General features: G+C 41.4%; 2 protein-coding genes across 10 annotated transcripts in view; one reads left to right on the top strand and one right to left on the bottom strand.

Annotated features, from left to right (window-relative positions):
* Positions 1–3,513, top strand: part of chd2 (chromodomain helicase DNA binding protein 2) — a 29,476-nt gene extending 25,963 nt beyond the window's left edge. For all 9 annotated transcript variants that reach the window (XM_030425005.1, XM_030425003.1, XM_030425001.1 and 6 more), the window contains 4 exons: positions 68–167; positions 260–452; positions 1,145–1,391; positions 1,485–3,513. In XM_030425005.1, the coding sequence (XP_030280865.1) occupies positions 68–167; positions 260–452; positions 1,145–1,391; positions 1,485–1,770 (826 nt within the window). In that variant the 3' untranslated portion in view covers positions 1,771–3,513. The remainder of the gene's footprint in view (positions 1–67; positions 168–259; positions 453–1,144; positions 1,392–1,484) is intronic.
* Positions 3,514–4,645: 1,132 nt separating this feature from the next.
* Positions 4,646–19,169, bottom strand: rgma (repulsive guidance molecule BMP co-receptor a). Its single transcript, XM_030425010.1, has 4 exons — positions 18,474–19,169; positions 13,261–13,376; positions 10,717–11,234; positions 4,646–8,152 (listed from the first exon to the last, which is right to left on the bottom strand). Exons 1-4 carry the CDS (start codon positions 18,485–18,487, stop codon positions 7,463–7,465), a joined length of 1,338 nt encoding a protein of 445 aa, XP_030280870.1. The 5' UTR covers positions 18,488–19,169; the 3' UTR covers positions 4,646–7,462.
* Between the last annotated feature and the right edge of the window lie 461 nt (positions 19,170–19,630).

Below are 19,630 nucleotides of genomic sequence, written 5' to 3'. Positions count from 1 at the left end.
ATAATTTGTCATCATGCTCACCTGTTCCACTCAGCTAATGGGATTATTTTGTGCCCTTTCCCCACAGAAACCTCTGGATATTTGTGTCTAAGTTTACAGAGTTTGGTGCCAGGAAGCTTCACAAGCTTTACAAAATGGCACAGAAGAAGCGATCGCATGAAGAGGAGGCAAGTGTTCCTGTTTCTAGCTGTTGACACTCTGCTTTTCCAAGTCTTAGGAATCACCAATGCTAAAAAAAACAATATCCTGTGATTTCCAGAAGGAGCAGAAAAAGAAGGAGGATCCTGCAGGGAGGGCCAAAACCTTCAGACCTGAGCCGTCCGGTTCTAGTCGAGACTCCACGGGTACTCAGCCGTCCTCCAAATCTGGACCTCACTCGAACCAGCCGGGCTCCCACGGTCACCACAGAGAACAGTACAACCCAGCTAACAAGCGGCACTTTGGCAACGATGGTACGTGCTGAAAAGGGTTATTTTAGTATAAAGCGCAGGCAATGTGAGCATTAGTGAGCTTTGTCCACATGTATATAGATATTGTGCAAAATTATTTTCCCTTTACAGACAAGAGCACCTTGGCCTTTCATTCAATGCAGATTTTTTTTTAAATCCCGCTTTTGTGTACCTATACATTCACTTCAGGCATGCTCATCGATGTGTTGTGTAATGATCCTGCACCTGAAACAACAACAGTGGCAGACTACTGTACTAAGGTGTGGTTAGCGCTGCAAGGTCTAATTACACGTTCACAACTAAACTTAAAACCCACATTTTCAGAATGTTCTTCTCTAGTGTTTGACGTAACTTTGACTAAGACTTTATCACCACCTGCTGGTCAGGCATGCTTGTTTGAGCACTTGGTACAGAGAGATTGTGTTAAATGAAGGTGTAAAATGGTGGAGCAAAATGTGTTCGGACAAGGCCTGAGATGCTATGCTATGCTATGCTATGCTAAGCTAACTGTGTCCTGCCTGTACTTTTTACCATGGGGACATGAGAGTTCTAAATTGTGTAATAATGTCTCTCCAGGCACATAAATGATTTTGTCCCCAATATATTCATCTATTCCTTTAATTGAAGTTACTTAATTCCGCTCTTTCACAATAACAGAACATCTTTTAATATCAGTTTGTCATGTTTGATCACAGACAGGGGAGACTGGCAGAGGGACCGCAAATACAATTACCCAGGTAACAGCAACCAGTCGTGGCAGGGAGACCGACATCACCCCTATGACCCACACCGCTACAAGGAGCACTACAACGATCGGCGCTCACACGGCGACCCGTACCGCAGCTCCGGCAGTTACCGCAACAACAGCTCCCCTCGCAAAAGGTCGTACGACCAGTACAGCAACGACCGGGACCACAGGGGTCACAGACCCTACTACGACAGGTGAGTCATTCAAACCCGATCACTTGTTTTAGTATATTTTAGTTTAAATACCAGGTACATATATATAAATGTGAAATACGAATGATATTTCAGGCATCCAGACCCCAAAAGAAGACGCGGTGATGAGTTCCATCCCAACTACCACCAGGGAAGAGACGGCCCCCTTCAGGACTTCAGGAGGATGCCGGATCACAGGCCAGCAGGTCCAGCCGGGCCCGAGCACTACAGCCGGCCCTTCCACCCTGACAAACCTCCCCCGCTGCTGGACCCTCGCTCCCCGCAGGCCCAGAAGTCTCCCCAGGACTCTCGCTCTCCCCCCGAGCGGCCGGCGGATCCGAATGCCGCTGCGGATCCGAACTGGAACAACAGGAAAACATAAAGGACGCCAGTGCTGGCTCAGAAAACTGATCCGTGTATTTTGTCCAGGGTCAAAGCCACATGCTGCTGATGGACAAATGTGGACTCACCAATCATAAGCTCACAGTTGGAAAGGGAATCAACCTGTACCTTCTTTACCAGCAAATTTGTTTTGCTCTTTTCCCCCCCTTGACTGTGGCTGTGAATGATTCGTGCCCTGAAGGAAGGAGTTGGTTTCCTCCTGTCATCTCTACGATGAACACAAACAAAAACTAAAATACGCATCTTTATTTAAAAAGAATTGACTCGATCAGTGACTAAGACTGAGTGGAGCGCTGATGGATGCTTAGTCCCATGGACTATTATCTGAAGTGACTTTAGGATACATGAACTGATGACTGATCGCAGTCCTAGAAGTGCCTGAAGGTTTTGGCCTTTCTGAATGGTAAATGTATGGGATCATTCCTAGAGGACGCATGTCATGGACTTTATTATTTTTTTGTGTTTAGCTTTAAAATGATGTCATTTAGAACATGTCAGTACAAAAGAATGTGTTATGTGTTATCATGTGCACCTTTCAAAATGTTTAATCTTGAACATGTAGCTGAAGCTGAATCATGGAGTATCGCCGCGTGGCATGACGGGGGGGGGGGGCAGGCCTATATCTTTTTGATTGTGAACGATCAATGAAGCCAGTATGCTTCCTCCAAGCACTCGACACACAGTTAGAGAAGGTTTTTAGCTGATTCAGTTTTTCCTCCACGTTGTACAGATAATCACGACTTCTGTAATTGTGTAGCGACATAAATCATTGCAGTCCTCTTGCTCTGTTCACTTTAACCACTGTCTTCGTAGGTGATGAATTGGAAGCTTCTTAAGCAGTATTTATTGCGACAACTTGTGCAAAAAGGTTCATAACACTATGACGTAGAGAAATATCCTTTATTTTTGGCCTCTCAGTATTATGCTGGACAAGAATGGTACTTCAGTGTAGTTTCAGTAATTCACCCATCTTTTCCACCTCCTGTCTGTAAGTACTCAATTATGTCCGGAAATACGATGTGTTAAAAAAAAAAAAAAAGTTTTCTTTCCTATGCTATGGTTTGGCAGTATGTCTGACCCACAGACTGGTAGGTTGTTAAAGGGTTATCAGGAAGTTGCTAATGCCATTTTATTGTGTTTATTACCTTTGGTCACTTCTTTTCCTGTGCCAAATCTGGTTCCGCTCTGGCCCTCAATTGTTTTGTTTTTTTTAAAATGCTTCTCCATTTGTGCCTTATTTATGTGTGTATTATCATGCTGTACTTTGGTCCATGGACAGTACTGGGGCTGAACAACAGGCGGGACGTGTAGTATTACAGCCACATTTTAAGGAAAAAGAAAAGAAAAACAATGAAGGGACCATGTATTCTGGTGATCATCGTGGGTTTTTTCCAAAAAGAGTTGATGATTTGAGGGGAAAATATAAAACATTAATATACAGAAAGGATTGTGTGTTGGGGTTTCGTCTGGGGCACTTAACCGACCTGTTACAGTGAACAGCCAGCACATCTTTTCTTCCAAGTTAAGCAAGCTACGGTTCCTGTATCATATGTTCTTTAAGAAAAGTCTAAATAATTTATATTTGTGACAAAAACCACTCTTCATGAGAAACGTGCTGTACATATGTTTGGACATATGTAATAAACTTTGTTACACAATGAAATGTGTCCTCATTCATCTCCTGATGGAGGCTGACTTGATTAAAATAAACCTGATCAATGCATTTTGCTGTCTCAATTACGTCATATGTTCTCGGGAAAGATGCTCAAAATCATACGAATTCTTACAAATAATAAGAGGTACATTCATAAATGCTCCCACTGGAAGTGACATCTCGGTTAGAAGTGACTAGAACCCCGTTTTTCATATTTTGGATCAACTCCCGTCTACCTGCGTGCTGTAATCGATTATGACGAAGCATAAATGGAAAATGATTTAAGAGACGCTGCTGTATCTAAACGTACCATCTGTGTATTAAATATTCTGTATTTAAATATGATTATTGTCAGTATTGGTACATGATGACTCCCCTCTATCAGACACTTCCTTTTATTGCTTTTTATGACCTAATCTTCAAACAAATTTAAGATTTTTGGGCTAATCATTTTCTCATTGGAGCACTGCAGGTGATATAAAGGTGTGCAGTGTGTTTGGTCCTGTGCATAAGGAGAGACAAGTTTTATGTAGGAATATGGTGATAATAGATTCAGAAATGAATTTTCACACAATGAGTTTGGCTCATTTTGACAAAAATAAAGGATGCTTTATTAAATCAGACAAAAATGTACAGCAAAAAGTAATATTTTATGACTTGTATTGCCTCATTTAATGAAATAGTTCATCACATCATGAATTCTTTGCAGTGGCTGAGGTACAGGAGGTAGAGCAGGTTATCCAGTAAGCTGAAGGAAGCTGGTTCGATTCCCCAGCAAACACCGGCTGCATGTCAAGCTTCCGTGAGCAAGACAGAAAACAGGAAAAGCGTCACAGAAACATACATCCAACATGAATGCAATCAAATGTTATATTAGTGTGATTCTTCCTGATGTCCACATTTGGCACATCTATATTGATTTTACAATATGTCACCTCTCATGTATTCTACAATTTACTGAACCATACTTTATATAATCCTGTCTTCATCATGACAAGGTGAGCATGAAGTTGTAAAAACATGGCGCCTTTGAAGGTTGCGTTGATTCAGTATAAAGCAGCTCAATCCTCACATGCTCTACTACATTTTGACGGCAAGGGGGCAGTCAAACATCACTTTTGTTATGGTGAGAAGTCACAGGTTGTGATTTTCAAAAAAAAAGCTCTAACAGCAACAGTAAATGAGACAAGAGGACACCTGATTAACAAGACATTTTCTTTTATTCAATAAATAATTTACATTATAAACAGCTGGCGTGTGGCACAACATTTGCTTTACATACAAACACAGTTTGATCTTTCTGGCATTTTTCCCCATTCAGCTATTTTTTATTTTTTTTCTCAGTCTTTTGAACCAGTACAAGTCTGACAGAATTTCAAACCAACATAAGAGCTAAATGAAAAAAGAAAAACATAAAGTGCTTTAAACTCAAAAACATGAACACCCCACAACACGTTCCTACATTCCCTTTCTGGATGAGGTGGGCTGCATTTAGGAAGTTTGATTTGATCACACAACAAAATGAGCTTTTTGTTTTTTAACACTTCCTCCACAAAAACTGGCTGAGTATACTGTATTTAGTAAAGAAGATTTTGTTCTGTGGTGTTCATGTTTTTGCAAAAATCCCTTTTCAAAATAAGAAAAAAAAAGGTTCACATTCACCAAAACATTTGATGTACAAAAAACTGGAGTGATAAATTCAAAAACACAACTGGTAATATACAAATTTAAACTCAACAAACTCACAAAACATATGTACAATCTCACATTAAACGTGTAGAACCATATACTGCAAAACTCACAATACAAATTACATCTATTAACACAAGATTCAACATTACAATCATTTTGTTTGTATGCATTTTTTTTTTGTTGCTGTTGCACCAATACATGTTCCAAATAGCAGTAGTAAGGATCTGCCAAATACTTCAGTGTAAAGGATAAATGAGCGTTAAAACTGTGCCCGAAGAACAACAGTATCTACAGGGATGACTTACACGTTACCAGATACTGCAGCTGCAGAGAGTTCAAATGTAAAACCTCTCGTAGCGGGGAGTGCTATCATGAAACACAAGAAAAAGCAAAAGGTGAGACTGCAAAAACCAGAAACTAAATGCTGCTTTTATAGTATGTCAGCTGTCATTTTTCTGCAAAACCGCAAATTCCACCACAAACACAAGTTATATACAGTTAAGAATACCCCCGAATGTGAACTGTTTTAACACTGAGAGATGGAAATTCAGCTGTTGGGGGAAATGTTGGCACGTGGGCTTGTTCTTTGGCAATGACTTAAGCCATGAAATCACGTCTACAGACATATGCTTATCATTTAAGCCACAGTCGGGTCAGCACACTGGTAGTCTAGAAATTGCTAAAAACCGACTGGAAATGATGTCTTAACGCTCTGTTCTTACAGTTACTACGGCAATATTGAGGCCCGAAACTGCCAACATCTTAAATACAAATAAAAAGGAATGAGTAAATGTGTCAATAAATATGCCATTAAATGTAGCAAAAGTATTTAAAATGCATGAAAGCATTAATCAGATTATGAAAATGTATATTTATATTTTATTTGGTTTTGTATCAATTGCAATTTATGTTTGCATTTATACATTTTTAAATGTTGTTATACATTTTTAAATGTAATTCTCCATTTATGTCTGTGTTATACTATACTTTTTGTTGCAATTCTGATTCATACCACCAGCCTATGCAGCAGCTCTTTCCTCAGGGCTGAGAGACTCCTGTCTACAAAGCTGGTGTTGTAAAATGACTTATTTTTGATCCCTTTAATGGCATATTTATTCATTTATTGAGTCATTTATTCATGTCTTGATTTTGGCAGATTCAGTCCTCCATACACCACTGCTAGCGATAACTGAGACTTAAAATGAGTTGAAATTCACAAGATGCTATCAAAGACGTGTCGTAGTTTGATTGGTTTTGATCTAAATTCTGTAAACACTCCGAGTGCCCTAAACTAAGGTTGTTCTTTTGCTTTCTTGTTAGCTACATTCACATTACAGACTTAAAATACAAACGCTGTCCGATCGACATGTCAGCTCGAACAATGGAGAGAGGAAGGCTGGAGGACAATGAAAATGACATACTGATGAAACGAGATTATTTTTATCGGTTCCCTTTTGGGGATTCACTACTTGGCTGGTAGAGTCTGTTCTAGCAGACTGGAGAGCGCCTTGTCTTTTCTATTTCTGAAGATTTGGGTGCAACATAAAGACATGGGAAAGATTTCTCCCACTGGAGGTTTGTTATCTCACTTCTGGGAACTCCTGCACCCACAAACACACAAAATTAACCACAGACGCTGAATTCTGCACACATACTGTACTAACTCATGCACACACACACTCACTTACACACACACACCCTAACAATATGACCCATTAATCTCCACAGCAGACAACTGGAGACGCTGCTCTGACATCCTTTTGGCTGAGTGCTTCCTCCAAAAAGGCTCAGGCTTTTCCAAAGCTGGAAACTAATCAAACATAGAGCTGCTTCTGGCCTTAGGTTAACAAAAGCCCCTGTCAGGTCCTCTCGCTTCGCCACATGAGCCACAGAGAGCTTCACTGGCTTGGCACCAATGAGGGGATCAGGGGAGGGGAGGATCAGCAAACTCCTCTTTCTGCAAAAGATCATCTTGTCCGGCTTCCCATAGGCATGCAGCCCCGGTGAGAATGTGGGATTTAATCCCAGGTGGATATCCTGAGCTCCGGAGTGGCTGGGCTCTCTCACCGCTGCTCTCTTCAAAGACCAGTCCTACGAAGCAGCTAAATACATGTGATGAGAGGTGGAGAGCACAGTGAAACTCGCCCTGTCATTCGGCTGAAGTCAAGACATGACAAAACAACTAAAATGAGACTCTCGGCTTGGATGAGCCTACTGGCAAGCCACCGGTCGCGTCACAGAACCAGAGCAGAAGACAGCAGCCAATGAACGACACAGCGACAACACTCACTGACAGATACACCATGAGGATACTGTTGTAAAGGGACTATAGATGAGCTGTGCAGCACTGAATCCACAATACGACAGCGAGGAGGTTGAGGAAGAACAGTGAAAGTAAATCTTTGCCTTTCTGTGCTGCGTTGTTGCGGATAACATTTTCAAAGATGTGGTGTCTCTTGCTGTTTGAGTGGAGCATTTTTACATCCTCAAAGGCGTAGTAGGCTGCCATGGTGAAGTTTATGTCTCCAGAGGAGAGCAGATCAAACACGCAGGACTGAAAGTAAAGATCCTCCACTGGGAGCCGATCTTTGCACTTGTCCTTGGCAGACTGGTAGGTGAAGCCTTGAGCCCTGGTCCTGCTAGTGCTGTGGGCCTCGGCTGCTCGAGCCCTGAAGTTCCTGAAATCGATGCGCTGGTTGACAGGACAGCCGTGAAGACACAGGTACAAGTCCTGGACGTCACCTTCCTCCACAGAGTTCACAACTTCCTCCGGCATCCGCACAGCGAAGGTCAGGTAGCGGCCTACCTGCCTCACCACTATTGTTGTTCCAATATATCTGGCCTGGATCTCCACGTGCTGCCCGGGAACCTTCTCCACCACGCGCAGAGTGTTCGCTCCGTGCCGATCCCCTCCGTTCTTGGATCCGTCTGCGAATGCAGCTGGCAACTCATCTGTCTCTGCGTGGTACATCTTCTGGTCCACACATTCCTGGAAATTCTTAAAGATGATTGTCAGCTGCAGGACAGAAAACAAGAGAAATCTCATTAACGTTAAGCAGAAATGATCCTTTAATATGCTCACATATACAAGCACGCAGTCATGAGCCGCTGTGTTTTCCTGGTCACATACAGAATTCCTTGTAAAATGCGGTAAATGTAAACATCAGATTTAAAAAAGGGAAGTGCTTATACTTTCGCGTTAGGAACAAGTTTGTGCAATATGTGCCATCTACCCCACCACCCCAGTTAAGTGTCACATTTCAGCACTGGCTCAACATGGGGGAGGCCAAGGTAAACGCCCTCAAAAAACACGAGTCTCGGCCATGTAAAATCAGGCCTCAGTTTGCAGACACAAAGACGATCCATTCATGGCGCTGAAAAACCTGCCTGTGAACCCCAGAACTATGCTCCAGGGAGTGGCGTCAGGCCAGGACAGAGCGATATACTCTGCAGCTAATTAAGTGAGACTGGTCAGGACTCTGCAAGCTTGGTTTCATCAGGACACCAATGAGCCATTGTCAGAGCAGCGATACCAGGACAGCCTAGGGACTCTGATGTCTGCTCGCTCGGGACAGAGGACAGGGAGAGTCTACAGAATACTAATAGCTCGACAATTCATCTGTTGCACCAGTTCTGTCTCAGCCCCCCCCCTCCACTCAGCCAACATTCCCACCTACATTAACTTCTGTTTTCGGCCTGCTTCGTTTCTAAAGCTCTTAATGAAAACAAACAAAAGAAGAAATGCCTCCATTATCCCTCTCTCAGAATGAAGATGGAAATAACCAGACAGTTTTATTTGTTCTAGCGAGAGCAATGTACCAAGCACAGAGCTCTGCTAATGCAGATCTTTTACCAGAGGGGCCTTGTTTGCACAGGTGGCATTGGCTGCTGCCTTGTTTTCCCTTTGTCCAGAATCAAGATCTTAAAAAAGCTGTCTCATTTGCTTCCAAGAACAGCAACATAAAAATGTCATTACTTTTAAAAGCTTAAAAAAACCCACAAATGCTTAATAGGGTATCATTAAGAAACCTTGATTGCAGAAAATTATACTTTCTACAAATGTGATTACGGACAAAGTGCTCTTATACCTCAGTTATGATACTCAACAAAGTGGCTCTGGTCCACAATCATTGATGTCAAAACTTTGCTAAATTTGGAACAACTCAAAGTAAATTTCGCCAACTACAAATACTCCTACCTCTTTGTTCTACTCAGCGCTATTTCAGGCATAGCTGTCCAAACTAACCATTAAACAAAACAACAACACTGAGGAATGCACTGCTGATACAGATATAATAGAAAATATCTCAATCTACACACAACATCTACAGCTTTTAATTCAGTGTGCTTCAGCATGGACTAAACTCTTAAGAAGGCCAAACACCAGCCTGAGCTGTCCACCGTGAAAAGGGAAAATGCAGCCCCATGTTAACATCTGACAAAGCACAGCTGTTATAATACTAACATATCATTTATAATGCTTATCAAGATCTTTGCAATTGAGCTGGGTTTGGCTTCTTTATCTGTTATCGTGGAGCTCATCCAAACACTAACCAGAGTCCACAGTTTGACAGGGGACCAGAAGCCCTCACAATCAGACCACATGCAAGTAGAGACTCACACACACAAACAAAACTATCAAGAGCAAGATGTTCTGATGCAGCACTGACTTCTGTGGACACCAAGAAAATGTTGTGATAACTTGCGTCATCCACATTGAACATGTAATGTCAATGCAGCATGGGGCAACTAATAATCATCTTAATTGTAGATGTATTTATTGATAATTATTTTAGCAATTTTGGCAATAACAAATGACAGAAAATGACAAAAAACTATATTTTTTTTCACAATTTCTTGTCTGATTTTATCGTCTGACCAGTCCAGTACCAATTTCCATACAATCTTTCTTCATAAAAAGGACTTCAATGCTTAATTGATTATCGCAAAGACGTTTTTGATTGATTCATTTATTATTTAAAGCATTTCGGACAAAAATGCCAAATTTATTTTCTGATGTGAGAGGAAACTGAATGTTTTCGGGTTTTGGACTGCCGGTCGGACAAAACAAGATTAAAATGTCTCCAGTTTTCTGAAAAAAAATAGCAGATGAATTAACTTAAAAACAATTGTTAGCTGCAGACTTAATTGATTTACTGTCTGATGAAGAGTTATTGGCCCAAATAGAGAATGTTATCATGCATACCAGAGCTGCAATGACTAGTCCAATTCTTTGAGTCTATCCAAAGAAAATCAACTGCCAACTACAGTATTTTTATAATTAATCATTTCAGTCATTTTTCAAACAGAAATGTCAAACATTTGCTGGTTCCAGCTTCTTGAGCGTCAGGATTTGCTGTTTATTTTGTGTTCAATTATGACATTTAATGAAGAATCTTTGGGTTTTAGACTGTTGGTCGGACAAAAGAAGCTATTTGAAGACGTCACTTTGATTTTTCCAAGTTTCTGATATTCGACTAAATGATAAATCACGAAAATAACCCGCAGATTAAATCGATGATGAAAAAAGTCATTAGTTGCTGTCTGAAATTGAAAAGGATGAAGAGAAAGGAGCCTCACCTTGCTTGTGGCAGTGGCCGGAGAACCTGGCACTACAGGAGTGTTGGTCACCTGGACAGACAGGTATTTGTTGTGGATAAGCGGCCAGGCTCCTTCCACCTTACATGTCTGGAAGTCATCACCAAAAGTCCGGAGGTGTGGATCTCCGAAGAAGCCACAGTGGGTGTAGTTGGGCGGCGCTGTGTTGCGTGGAAGACTGCGCTCATAATGGCACACTTCCGGTCCATCGGAGCGTTCCTGGCTGTCAGGCAGGAGCGGAGGGGAAGGAGGAGGAACCGGGGTGCGGGCACGTGGTTGGGATGTCGGCCCCTCCTTGGAGCAGTTGTGCTGGCTCATTAGATCTTCTATGCCATGCTGGGCGGAGTGGTACGCCAAGTCACCCCTGCAGGTACGCGCAGTCCGGCGTACGCAGCTGTTGTACGCTCGCAGTGCCGTGCAAAACTCCTCCTCTGGCCCAGAGTTTGAGGTGGATGCCCAAAATTCGGAGTTACACTTGAGGATCTTGCACTGCAGACTCACTGTGAGGGAGGAACAAGATATGAGTTGAACAAGAGGAAGCAAATCAGAGGCCAACACGTCATTCAGAAACATGATACTGACACAAATAATGTGACTCTTTTTGATGATAACTTAAAACCACAGATTTAAATAATACTGAATCTACAAATACTGAATACCCACAAAGCCACTGGTGTTAGACTGCTTTTCTCACATAGGGCTACTACACATCAAATTATACTCATCATGATAATAAACATTAATTCACGTTTTTGCCAAACACTTGATTTTGTCTTTTTTCAAGTTGGCATTCAGTCAGCATCTTAAAAAACACCTTACAGTTAGAGAAAAGAAAAGGGAAAGCTCCATTTTGTGTAACTGCTGGCTTTAGTTTCAGCACCATAAAAAACAAATAAGATCCAATTCTATACAAATCTTTACATGTTTATAGCACAAAACATTGTACTTTTGAGCAAACAGTGAAAAAAAGCTGAAAAAAGGAGGTCTGAACCTTCCTAAAGTCAACCTGGGTACAAGATAACTCTGCTGTTTATTGTAGAAAGAAGTGCACTTCCATTTTACACCCAGTGGCTTTTGCTTTATGTACAAATAAAAAAAAAAAGCCATTCAGGATCCTAATCTACACCTTTGATGATAATAAACGCTGCTCGGCTGTTGATTGTTGTTCACAGCTTTATTTCCACATCCGGCAAACTCTTTGCACAAATGCTCTTCAAACATTTCCCAGGATGCCCTGTTGCGACACCATGTTTGCCTAGCATTACCTTTGACTAATAAAGCATTTATCTGAATGGGCTTGTGAGAAGTTTCACCCAGTGTCTCGAGGGGGGAGCCATATCGACACTTTGAAGTCCCACTTAAAACAATATCCCTCCTGAAAGCTTCACCACAGCTCCTTCCAACCCCCACACCACCTCTCCATTTACCAACCATTTGATAGATGGCAATAAAACTTATCTCGATCTCAACTCAGTGCATTATCACCTTGTTGTTGGATGGTAAGTGACTTAAGAGGGAAACTGATAAGGGTTTTGGCAAAGGAGCAAGGTGAGCTAAATGAGGTGTCCCGCTGCAAAAAGTCAATCCTATTGTCAAGTCACAAGGATATAAAGTCTATTCAAATGCAAAAAAACATGTGGGGTTTGAATGTGAGATCACCCCTCTGATGTCATGAGACATTTTTCTGGCAGTGCTTTTGATAAATCTTCTCATCAGTAACTTAGTTTTGTGGGCTTAAAAAACAACTCCAACAGGCACATTCTGGACACAATCGCTAGGACATAGCCTAGTTATTGAAAGTCAAGGGCAATATTTAAAAACATCTCAAAATGCCATTCCTTGCTAAATCAAAACCCAAGGTTGGTAAAAAAAAAACTAAACTATTGGGAGCTGATGATGTGAAATACTGAGACATGCCCCATCCCCCAAACAAAACAAGGGGTTGAGGGGCTGCAGCAGCTCCACACGGACCTCTCACTTTGTTCCGTCTTTCTCTAATAACGTAAAAGTCAAATAAAAACAGACTTACAACTACTTGAATGAGTCATAATTGGCGCTGTAAGCTTGTTGTAATATTTTCCAAACCTTCAGCAATTTTTTCGCGCGTCTGCACGTACGCACTTTGCCCTAAATCGTTGTAGTCTAGAAGAATCTAATAGTTTTTGAATTGAGTTCGATTGGGTTCCAATTGATTTGCTGCGGCGAATTGCGAATATTTTACTATTTTTATCACAATTAGCGGTCTTCAGCAAAAACCACAATTATTTTACATGTATTGAGAAACTATACTTCAATTGTAACATCACTTAAGTAATTCGGCTAATAAATAAAGAGCGAAACTGGAAAGTTTGCCGCACAACGTGATAAAGTAGTGAGTTAACGCTTCAGACGAGCGTTAGCCAACGCTGCGATTTACATAGTTCAACATGTGTCGTTTAGTTAACAGCATTTGGTACACATACTTGATACTCTCCGTTTAAAAAACAAAACAAAACTGTTTTTGACAAGTAAAAAGTAGCTTCTTACCGGCGGGGAAGAGTGAGAGAAACACGGCGAGGACTCTGCACACGTCAAGCGCCGAGGGTCTTCCTCTTTTCCCCATAACCATCCATCCAGCTCGGGGTCGCACTTCACTCCTCTCCCTGCTCAAACCGGATTAAGGAAGGACAGAGGAGAAGAGTTAGAGCCACCCAAGTCCTCGGTGACAGAACACAAAAAAGTCCACAGACAGAGGTCTGAAGCCGGTCCCCGTCTTCTCATCACTATGGGGTAAGAAGTTGTTATTCTTTCCTTCTGTGCGAGAGTTAAACCGAGCGGCTACATCAGAGTTAGCTAGCTAACAGCCAGTGCGGGGCCAACGGCTGAGCGCAGCCCGGCGAGCTCTCTTCCTTTTAGGGAGTGTCGACAAGGTGCAGCCCCTGAGGCCCAGCGGACACACTGAACCAATCACGGCCGTCCGTGGTGCCCTTAAAACCCCCCTCTGAAAAGTTTCGAATTACACCTCGACGTGCAGACTTGTTCGACGACGACCGAGTCTCCACGACCCTCAAAGTTGTGACTACACAGCAAGCATGTAACGTTAGGAGAGAGAGGACACAACCATGAGGAGGGAGTCGAGCCTCCACAGAGCCTGTGTGCTGAGGAAACTGGAGGACAAACCCCACAGTGTCAACAAAAATCACATTATTCTTTAATATCTTCAGCTACAGATCTGGTTTCCCTTCTTCGCTGACTGTTTTGCAAACTGCTATGAAATAAAATGGTGGCTACAGGCCAAGTCAAGCTCTTCACACCATGACAGGCTCGATCTGACAGACAGATGTCTATAAAATGAGGCACATCACATCAGGGATATTTCCATTTGATGAGTCTTGTGTTTTATTATTTAACTCGATGACATCATAAGATTTAGAGCTGCGGAAATGAATCAATCAGCTAATCGATTACTCCGTTTAAGTGATTTCTTTTTTCTTTTTTCTTTTTTTGAGAAAAAGTCTAATTTCCCTAATTACAGCTTCGTAAATATTAATGTCTTCTTGTTTCTTTACTCCCTTGTCACAATAAACTACATATTTTGGGGGTTGTGGACATTTGGGGACGCCATCTTGGTCCTAAGGAAACACTGATTGAAAGTTTTCACCATTTTTTGACATTTTAACAACTAATTGGCTAATCTATAAAATAGAGGTCGACCGATAACGATTATTGGAAATCAATCAAGGAGACTAAAAACTAATATTTGCGACTGACATTCATTTGCAGTAAAAAATGAAAATCTCGAACGACCAGTGATGGAATAAACAATAAGTACAATTTACTCAAGTCCTCTTCTTAGTACAATTTTGAGTATTCTGCGACTTCATCCTTCCAAGCCACTACAATTGTTTATTTACTTTAGTTACTTTGCTGATTTTGATTATTCAGTGTTCATAGGCTATTAATTGTGACGAGTAACCAATCAGAGATTGTTGTAAGCCAGGACACTGAGTGAGAGGATGATGCATCAGAGCCAAAGTAGCACATTTTGAAATTAGCTAATTTTATCGGCAATCTGACAGAAAAATCACCAATACCTGATAAATAGCAAATAATCGCCAGATCCAGAGTGCTGTCATAACCACAGCCTGACTGATACTGGATTTATTGGGCCAAAGCCATTAAGGGAACGTAAAAAAAAACAATATAGATATATCAGCTGATATTCTTATATACACAGAATATATACACAACAACAACACATTTTTTTGCAGTGATCCACTGACACAAACACTTTTGATGAAGATATGTATGTAACAGAGGCAGGATATTTGACTATATAACACTAATCTATCTATCTATCTATCTATCTATCTATCTATCTATCTATCTATCTATCTATCTATCTAGTGCAATGAAACAATAAACCTCACTAAGGATTTAATAATTATAATTGTCACAAGAGTCTTTTTCTACATTATGTTCTGTAAAATAATCAAGTTTTCATATTGGCGCATATCAGACAACTAATATGCCAACACCAGTGTATCTGTGATGGACCAGTATCAGATGATAATATCAGTCGACTTATATATCGGTCAGGCTCTAGTCATGGGGAACATTAGGCTAAGATGAGAAAACCAAATTGGTTGTTTTATCCAACCAGCAGTCTAAAACCTAAAGATATTTAGTTTGCTCTCATACATTACAAAGACAAGCATAAAACTTTGCGCTTGGCAAGGTGAGCTTTTCCACAAAAAAAGGCCTGGAATGATAAACCAATCATCAAAATAATATTTTTTAAAATTTTCTGTTGATTCACAAATTGATTGATCGCATGATTTTGTTTATGTCTTTATAAGATACATGTGTGTAAGATCTATGTAAGATACTCTTAATCACACTGACAGCAAGGTAAGAGGGGGTATTAAAAGGGAGGAACTGGGCTTTAAAGGGTTTTAAGGGGAATTTAACTCCCTAAACGCAACTTATTAAATCAAATTGAATTTGACAGGGTGGAAGTAAAGAAAGCACATTTAGAATCAGCACTCAAAAAAACCCACTTTGTGTAACACGCCTGTGATTTATATGATGTAAACTCAATCCTCAGGTTGGTAAATGACCCAAAAATTCCCAGCAGAAACGAAAGAGAACACAAGCTGTGTGTTCTCAATGACACCTGCAGCGCTGGACAGTCGTATTGATCAGCAGACAACAAGCCAAGGGCTCATGATTAAACATGAGGCCTCAGCAGTAGGTTAACACATGCACATTTTTGGCACGTTGCGAGACTTTGACATGTCGGGGTTTTTTTTTGCATGTTGGCATAAAGCATCTGAGTCATTTGTGAGCCCTTCCTCTCAGAGCCACAACACCACCTTTTACTTCTACAAATGACACATGACTGGTGTCCTTTTAAACCAGAAAACGAGCAGGCAGACGTCTACGTGCTCATGTTAAGGCTGGCTTGTACAGTATTTTTCCACAGCGCGGCCGTTGAACGTCTTTGTGATTGCTGTCCCTCTTGTGGATGATGGATACGCTGGTGTACAATGAGGTCTGAGCCTATACATGTTTTCATCAGGGGTGGCCCCGTGCGCACTGATTTCCAGCTCTTATGTATACCAGGCACCCACATCTGAAATGAATGGCTGCAGCTGAAAGGAAGCCTAGAAGCAGCTCGGTGAAGTCTTTTGATGGATTGTGGAACATTTTTTGGCTTCTTTAGCGGTGACACTGTGGATGTAGAAGACAAAACCGTCCTCTATCACTGTGAGGGCTTTGCTGCAGGTGATTTCAGTGTTACTCATTTTGGAAATAAAAGCTCTGATTCCTTGTTTCTCTTCACCTGTTGCAGTGACTTTGCGGTGTAGGCGCATCATGACTGCACATTGTGTTATATTAAGATGTTAACAGGCTGTGTTGTGACATGGTCTGCCCCTGCTCACACAATTAGTCTATTAATCATGTCATCACTGTCTTGATTGAATAAGTACTCTTTTGCTAATAATTGATTTTTTTAATGAACAATGAGCTAAGATCATTAAAAGATAATTATGGCATCAAGTAAGCTTTGCTCTTCGATAGTAGAGATACAGTTAGTGCAAGACTACATTCATCTGCATTCTAACAAAGACACTGGAGAAATTAATTATTTCACTGATTTTAAAGATGTATCAGTGGATTTTAGAGTCCACATCATCAAGACGGGAGAATTAGGTCCATATTCTGAATCAGAAATATCAAATTATTGCAATAAGCCTGTAAATAAGTTATAATAATAACTATATTGTCTAAAATGACATCTGTGCAATGAAACAATACATTTCACTGCAGATTTAATAATTATAAATCTTCTCATTAATCTTTTTCTGCATTATAATCTCTAAAAAGGAATCATTTTCACATTAACAGGGCGTGTAGGACACCATAACGCTGATACCGATATACCCGTGATAGGCCGATATCAGCCAATAATATGGACCAAGTGATGTATCGGTCTGGCTCGAGAAGTGTCCTCATGGTCCCAGCGTCTCATTTGCAAGGATTCATGTTGATGTAAAATGATTTTTGGGAGTTATTCGGGCTGTTTGAGGGCAAAATTAGCAATTTGAAGCAATTTTATTGATCTCTTAAGAAATTGTGATGGCCATTTTAGATTTCACATTTAATGCCAGAGCCCTTAATTCTCATCATAAAGGCTCCTTTTTATAATTTGAGTTACACAACCGGTCAAAATCATGTTGTGGCGTATTCTCAACAGCCTTAACTCATCAAGTGTTTGCTATCAGCTCTATTTTGGGCTTTCAGATGACTGCTTCAGTCATTTTATCAACTGTTTTGACTATTTGACGCTTTTAATCAAATGAATCTGGGGTTTAACATCTCCTTGTAGTGAAATAAAAAAAAAAGCAGTTGTAAATTAAGACTTATCTGCACAGAGACACCAGACAGATCATGAGCTCCACGTGCTGTAACAGGTAAAGGTGACATCACTTAACAATAAAACACCCCCATAAATCCCAGTGAGTATCATCCAATCACGTTTTTATGGTGTGCTGCTGCCCAGCCTCTGATGTCACCTGTCAAAGCAGACACACTTTTGACATTTTTATATAAGGTAAATGATATCTCTCTCTCTCTCTCTCTCTCTTTTGTGCAGTGTCACATCTCGTGCACTACCCTCCTTTTTTTGGTATCCGTGCGTCTTGACGCACAGAGGACTGATCATCTTTTCCCAACAGATGGCGCATGTTGGGAGCTCTGATAATGAAACCTCAAATCATGACACACAAACGCACATGGCAGTACGAGGACAACCAAACCTGTCATTAAACGTGAGCTTTGTGGGCAGCTCGCTTATTGCTCTAATTACAGCTGTCATGCAATTAGGGATTGCATTTAAAAGGGAAGGTGGAAATCTGCAGCCGGCAGGCGCGTTTTGTCCTGATCATCCCGTACACCTTGTCAGATACAAGTAACCAACCCTGACAGTATGGTAATTAAAAACCAGTTTGTGCAATATAGATGGGAATAAAGGTGTTCGATTTCAAGCGGATGCAGCATTTTGCAAAACGTCTCTGACAGGAATGGATCAAGTTTTTGCAGAAACGCAGCTCCCCTGGCTGGAAATCAGGCACACAGACAGATATAGTTTGAACGCGAAAAAGCAAGAGACAAGACACCTGCGTTTTTAAAATAAATAAACTCAAACATGTTAAAAAAATAAAAACAAGCTCACTTATAATAACAGACAAACCGACCTTGGCGACTGCATGAGCTCTGCGCGGCTCTGGAGTCCTGCAGGAACCCGGAGGACAGCGAACAGGAGCGAGAGGAAGCCGACTCCTCCAACAGAAAAAAAAAAAAAAAAAAAAAAAAAAAATCTCTCCCCCCTTTTTCAAACAAGTCGTCACAGTAATCCGAAATCAAACGCACCCAGCGGCTCTCTGAGCGTAAAACCCGCCGATGTGTTCATGATGTCCACCGATGAGCCTCCCAGGGAAATCAAAGTGCTGTTTGGGGGAGTTAGGCTTGATGAGAGGAGAGGAGAGAGGAGAGGAGAGGAGAGGAGAGAGGGGGGACTCAGATCTCTCCAGCCATTGCTGAACTCATTTGACTATCAAGTCGATCGGGAAAAGGAGACATTATGATAGATTAAGTCCAGTAATTGCCCTCATCCTGCGCGGTGGATCCAAATTGCTGGTTATGGTCGACGGGTCGGGGGAGGAAAAGAAAAAAGCCCCGGGGGCAAAAAGAACCGCCGCCGCTGCTGCTGCTGCTGCTGCTGCCGCTCTGTACGGCCGATCCGCTGTGTGGATGTTGTGAAATGGCTAGTTAGAAAGTGTGAGAGAGACAATGATCGACTCTGCATGACGCCGCTGGGAGCCCCACATCTCAGCTGTGTGTGAACCCCCTCTGCTGCACACACACACACAACTTCTCTCTCTCTCTCTCAGAGGCTTTAGGAGACAGGAGTCCTCAAATTGGAGGCGCAGCTGCATTGGAAAAACAAGCCAACAAAAAAAAAATTGAGTCGTGCAATGTCATTTTGTGTTAAAGCAAGTGAGACTAGAACCCATGTTGTGTCAAATGTAATTCTCGTGATAGGTGGAGAGAAGACTCTTGCTGGGTTTTTCTGGATCGTTTCAGAACAAGCAGCCCGGTTGCTATGATAAGATGATAGTTGAAGTGTTTTGCAAAAAGAAACAATAAAAAACACAGTTGCGTCCAGATTTGTGCATGTCACTGGCTAGAGGCCTGAACATATTGATACCGTCTTCACAAAACGTGTCAAATCATGTTCACGGTACATGTTTTTCGGCCAAAAAGCCGGTAACCGCAGCTCGAGAAGGTGTTCCAGCATTTGTAAGAGTCACACCACGGGATATTTTTGAGGTCTGTCAATTTCTAGCCTTGT

The sequence above is a fragment of the Sparus aurata genome, chromosome 8, assembly GCF_900880675.1.
Source record: "Sparus aurata chromosome 8, fSpaAur1.1, whole genome shotgun sequence".
Taxonomy (NCBI): domain Eukaryota; kingdom Metazoa; phylum Chordata; class Actinopteri; order Spariformes; family Sparidae; genus Sparus; species Sparus aurata.
Note: the sequence above shows the minus strand (reverse complement) of the source record. Positions and strands in the feature narration are given on the sequence as shown.